Genomic DNA, 5,883 nt, shown 5'->3' on the forward strand with positions numbered 1-5,883 from the left:
CGCTACCCGCGCTCGGCTCCTCCTTTCCCAGGAGGAGGAGGAGGAGGGGACTGGACAGGAGCGCTCGCGGGAGGTGGGAGGGTGGGGGTGGGTGGGAAGCGAGGCTGGTAAGCGCTGCACCCCTGCAAGAAAGAAGGAAGGAAAGAAAAAGAGAGAAAGGAAAGGAAAGAAAGAAGGTAGGAAGGAAAGAGAAAGAAAGAAAAGAAAGAAAGGAAAAAAGATGGGTAGGTAGATATGTAGGAAGGAAGGAAGGAAGGAAAGTTGGAAAGGAAGGAAAAGAAAAGGTAGGAAAAGAAGAAAAAGGAAGGAGACAAGTAGGAAGGAAAGAAAGAAAGAAAAAAGAAAGAAAAAGGAAAAATATAGGTAGGTAGATATGTAGGAAGGAAGGAAGGAAAGTTGGAAAGGAAGGAAAGGAAGAAAAAATAAAGAAAGAAGGTAGGAAGGAAAGAGAAAGAAAGAAAAAGGGAAAAGATAAAAGATAAAATAGGTAGATATGTAGGAAAGAAGGAAAGTTGGAAAGGAAAGAAAAGAAAGAAAAGGTAGGTAGGAAGGAAGGAAAGAGAAAGAAGAAAAAGGAAAAATATAGGTAGGTAGATATGTAGGAAGGAAAGAAAGGAAGGAAGGAAATGTTGGAAAGGAAGGAAAAGAAGAAAAAGAAATAAAGAAGGTAGGTAGGAAGCAAAGAGGAAGAAAGAAAAAAGAAAAGGAAAAAGATAGGTAGGTAGATATGTAGGAAGGAAGGAAAGTTGGAAAGGAAGGAAAAGAAAGAAAGAAGAAAAAATATAGGTAGGTAGATATATAGGAAGGAAGGAGGAAGGAAGAAAGATAAGCAAGTAGGTAGGGAAGAAAGGTAGGAAGGAAGAAAAGGAAAGTAGATAGGTAGATAGGAAGAGATGAAGGAATAAGGAAGGAAGGAAGAAAATAGGAAGATAGGTAGGTATGAAAGAAAGAAAGGAAGGAAGAGAGAAAGAAGGAAAGTAGATAGATAGGTAGAAAGGGAAGAAGGAAAGGAAAGAAGGAAGAAGATAGGAAGATAAGAAGTAGGTAGGTAGGAAATAAAGAAAGGAAGAAAGAAAGTAGGTAGCTAGGAAGGGAGGAAGGAATAAGGAAGGAAAAGAAGGCAGGAAGAAGATAGGAAGATAAGAAGTAGGTAGATAGAAAAGGAAAAAAAGAAGGAAAGTAGGTATGTAGATAGGAAGGAAGGAGACACGGGAGATGATTGTGGCTATTGGCCTTGGCATGTGGCACTTGGCTTTTGGCCAGACTATGGGGGAAGTTTATGGGTGGAGGTCTGGGAAAATGAACCCAGGTTAGGAAAACGACCTTTGGACGAGATCTTTTCCTTTGCAAGGATAGCCGGGCCACACAGATACACCGTATGCTAATCTGCGGCACTCTGCACGAAGATTTGGAAAGCTTTTCAGTTTTCAAGGAATGTCAGAAGGACCTCCTCTCCCGACATGTGTGGATCTGCCTAGCTGCTTGTACGAAAATTTTGAAGCCCTTCTGTTTCTCCCTCTCCCTCTGACACCTCCCCCCCACCTCTCTCAAAGCTGAACAGAAGCATAGACTGACAAGACTACCGATGCATCTTGGTCCATCTTTTATGTAGCAATCACTGATAAGTGTACAAATACTGGCAAAATCACATGCAGGGTTCCTTAAAAATCTAAAAATGATGATCCAGTAATTGGTGCAACACTGATGTGCTAATCAGCAGGATATCCAAACTTAAATCAAACTTAAAGGGTTTTTTAACCTTTATAGAATCACAAGCATGATCTTGGACATTATCTTTAATAGATCAACCTGCCCAGTTTCATATTTCATTAAAACATAAACGTAATCACCCTTGGCTTTCCCCAGGAATTAATCTAGTTAAAGAGATAGCCATAGATCCTTAATAGATGCAACTTGCCCAATTCCATATTCCATTACAATCCAAAAGAGAACTTATCCCACTAGTTAATCTTGTTGAGGAGGTGGCAGGATTTTTTCGTCCTTAGGTTCAAAGTTCTTCAGTTTGATCCCAAATTTATCAAAGAGAACGGTTGGGATCTCGGAATCCTGCAAGACCGTTTCCGTACGCTCCTTTCCCGTGCTGGAAATGAGCCGGTGACCTATGTAGGTTAAACGTCCTCCATCTGCTTTGTGCAATGAACAAAAGGATTTGCAGGTGAAGATGGAACAGGGTGAAGTCTGGTGGTAAAGACACATGTCATAAAAATCTTCCAGCTTCTTTTCCTCTAGAGTGAATTTATAGAGGAATCTCTCCTTCTCTCCAGAAATTTCCCGATGTTCCAGGACCCAGGTGGCTCCTTCCAGGCTCAACCAAAATATGCCTCCTTCTTGAATTTGTTCCACCTCTGGCTTCAGCTCTAACGGTTCCAGGAAACCTTCTCCGAACCCAACATCACACAGGAATTGCTGTCCATCCAAGTCTACCAAAATGACCAAGTGGTCCAATGGAGGACCATAACACTGTGTGAAGCGGTTGAAGACACGGGCGGCTAAGAATTGGGTGTGAAATCCTAATGCTCGCAACAACCACTGGAAAAGTCCATTCAGTTCATAACAAAATCCACCCCGCTGGTTTTGGACAATCTTCTCATACAAACGAGGCAATTCCAGGTGGATGGGCTCTTTGCAGTGGATGCTGAGGCTTTCAAAGGGTACGGAGAAGAGGTGGGAACGGTGGAGGCCCTTGAGGGTCTCCAAAGAAGGGGTGGCAGGGGCATTTGGGAACCCAATCCGTTGGAGGTAACATCCAACATCCATCTCAAGACTGGATGGAAGATCTTGAAAAAGTGAATGGGGATGTGTTTCAAGATTCCTTCTTTTCAACTCTTTCCGAGATCTTGTTCTGCTGTTTTGATCACTTTCAATAACAAATCTCTAAGCTGCAGTTGTTCCCAAGTCCCTTTTCCTCTCCTGCCCAATTTCCTTCCCCTCTTCTTGAAAACCTTCCCCGTTGGAATTTCTGCTATGAGTTTTGCTGTGTATACAGCGGCTGATAGGAACCGAAAGAGGAAGTGAAAAAAGTTACAGCCTCCCAGTTGCCTCATTCTGTAATTTATGTATATTAACCCCTTTTTCGCCTCAAATCTCTTTAGGGCATTGAATTTCTCAGGGAATACAATGTTAGGGAATGTTCTGCTTTTCAAGTTTCTTTTGCAGAGATATTTTGGGAAGGAAATTGAATTGATCTTGCTTAACACATGGAGAGCAACAAAGCTTGATGTCATTATCTGTGCTGGGTATGGAGTCACGACAGAGGACTCTAATCTATTCAAGCTGAGCTGTTTTAATTCTCAGTAAGAACACTTGATTGTGTGTCTGTGTGCATGGATGCCTTCATTTACTTGGATAGTGATCTGGGACTCTTCCCCTGCTGTCACACATACAAAACTTTCCTTGTTTTTTTTTTGTTTTTTTTATAAATATTAAAGGTTCCCTTTGCACATATGTGCTAGTCATTCCCAACTCTAGAAGGTGGTTCTCATCTCCATTTCAAAGCCGAAGAGCCAGCGCTGTCCGAAGATGTTCTCTGTGATCATGTGACTGCCATGACTAAACACCGAAGGCGCATGGAACGCTGTTACCTTCCCACCAAAGGTGGTTCCTAGTTTTCTACTTGCATTTTTTACATGGTTTCGAACTGCTAGGTTGGCAGAAGCTGGGGCAAGTAACGGGTGCTCACTCCGTTACGCGGCACTAGGGATTTGAACCGCCGAACTGCCAACCTTTCTGGTCGACAAGCTCAGTGCCTTAGCCACTGAGCCACCATTCTTGTTTTTCTTTGTTTTTTTTCCCCTATCTTCTCCTTCAGTCATTCAATCACCCCCAAATTCGCACATTAATTTTCCCTCATTCTGATTCAAGGAACTTTCTTTGAAGAACGTGGAAATTTTCTACCTGTAGTATAAATTGATTTCACAAAAAAACAATGCTTGCCAAAATACCACATAGCAGATTAAGCTCCACGGACGACTTACAAGCAGACCTGTTCATCAGCCAAATTTATTGATTGATTTAATCAATTTGGATGTGTCCTGACTACAAATGACTCTGGCTTCCAACAAAAAAAGGGCATATAAGCAGCAAAATATAGAAAACTAATCAAGTGTATATATAAAAATATAACTCTAAAATAACCACTAGATGGCATTCCAATAACAAAGCATTCTATTGACCTTTTCTTAGCACCAATTTAGTTTGATCTTGGGCTGACTAGATTCTTGTAGTAGAGGTAGCAATAATAAACTCAGAACAACAGAGTTGGAAGGGACCTTGGAGGTCTTCTAATCCAACCCCCCTGCTCAGACAGGGAATCCTGTACACAACTTCTGGAGGCAAGTTGTTCCACTGATTAATTGTTCTATTAGGATAGGATAGAATAGAAAAGAATTCTTTGTTGAGATCCATTGCCACTTCTGTGTATAGGACGGCTAAGGCTGTCTGGAAAACACAGGCCCAGAGATGGATGCTAACAAAAACATTCTTGTTAGCAATACGTAAGTCTTTCTATTAATTAGCGTGCCTCTTTGTACCAGCTTCTATCTAGCAGTTAGCATTTCAAAGGCAGGAATGCGAGCTGCTCACTTTCCTCCACTCCCCCCTCCCTATTCCTTATCTCTCTTCTCCTGCCCAGGGAAGAAGCAGCCCCCCTTTTCACTTCACTCTTTTGCCCAGAGATGAAGCTTTTTGCCACGCAGCATTATTATCATTGGAGTATTTAGTCATGTGCCTGTTGATGTAATTGTGTATACACCTTTCCTTTGTTTGGGACTAATAAAAAAAGCCTCCCGGGCATTGCTCGGGGCCAAAAACTTATCACAAGAAGGATTTGTCCGGTGTCCTTTCTTCTCATTCGGCTACAAGCATGAGCGGCCCATCAGAAGCATGTAAAAGCGGCAACTGGTGACCCCCGACGTGATTGCTGATCAAACACGTCGCTGCATCCGTCCCATTTGGAGTCCTCTTGCTCACCGGCGAAGGAACGCCTCTTGCATACCAGGACCGGCCGTCGCAGACGGAGCATCCTCCCAGACTCGTGAGTAATGGGGGCAGGATTCTCTAAGCCTCAGGTTGCACACCTTTTCGAACTTAGAGAATTGTCCAAATCCTCAATATTAATCTTAAAAAACAATGGGAACTCTTTCCCCATCCCTTCAAAAAAAGACCTTACTGACCTTCTCAAATACATCTATAAACATTGTCCCTCATACCCTGAAAAAGGCTCAATTCGAACAGCCATTTGGGAAAAATTAGGGAAGTATTTTCACCAGCCTCCAAGGGCACCAGCGAAAATACTCTCCACTTGGCAGATCGTCATGGAATGCTTAAAAGTTCATGAAAAGTCCATGATGGGGGGACCGGACGCCCTCCCGCCATATTTGGAAACCTCTTCACTAAATTCACACTCTGAATCCAAGGCCTCTTCCTCCCTTATGTGCAAATCTCCGTCCCCCTCTGCCCCTGAGGCTCCTCAGCATTCAGGAATGCCACTGGCTTCTTCTGTGACACCCTTTTGTGAGGGTGGCATAGCTGCAGCTGTAAAGGAAGGTTTTCAAAAAGGGGAAGTCCCTTTAGAGGACGTTTCTGCCTGTTTTCCAATTGAAATGATCCCGGACCCAAACAATCCGGGCCAAATTATTCCAAATTATGTCCCCATCCCTTACAAGGTTCTCAGAGACCTTAAGTCTGCTGTCTCCTCGTATGGGATCACCTCTCCGTATGCACAAGGGATGTTTGAAACCACAGCTAATACTTACACTATGACTTTAGTAGACTGGAAACTGTTGTGTGGTATGTTGATGACCCCTTCCCAATTTTCTATTTGGTCATCTCAATATGCTTGTGAAATTCAAAAAGCCATTCACA

General features: G+C 42.9%; 1 protein-coding gene across 1 annotated transcript; it reads right to left on the bottom strand.

The window, feature by feature from the left end:
* Positions 1–1,177: 1,177 nt before the first annotated feature.
* Positions 1,178–3,014, bottom strand: LOC116522314 (arylamine N-acetyltransferase, pineal gland isozyme NAT-10-like). The gene has a single exon (XM_032237171.1). It carries the CDS (start codon positions 2,776–2,778, stop codon positions 1,966–1,968), a length of 813 nt encoding a protein of 270 aa, XP_032093062.1. The 5' UTR covers positions 2,779–3,014; the 3' UTR covers positions 1,178–1,965.
* Positions 3,015–5,883: the final 2,869 nt, after the last annotated feature.

This window comes from Thamnophis elegans, chromosome Z, assembly GCF_009769535.1.
Source record: "Thamnophis elegans isolate rThaEle1 chromosome Z, rThaEle1.pri, whole genome shotgun sequence".
NCBI lineage: Eukaryota > Metazoa > Chordata > Lepidosauria > Squamata > Colubridae > Thamnophis > Thamnophis elegans.

Bases quoted from the DNA above. Each gene is read 5' to 3' on its own strand.
- LOC116522314 (XM_032237171.1), bottom strand. From the start codon at position 2,778: ATGGATGTTGGATGTTACCTCCAACGGATTGGGTTCCCAAATGCCCCT.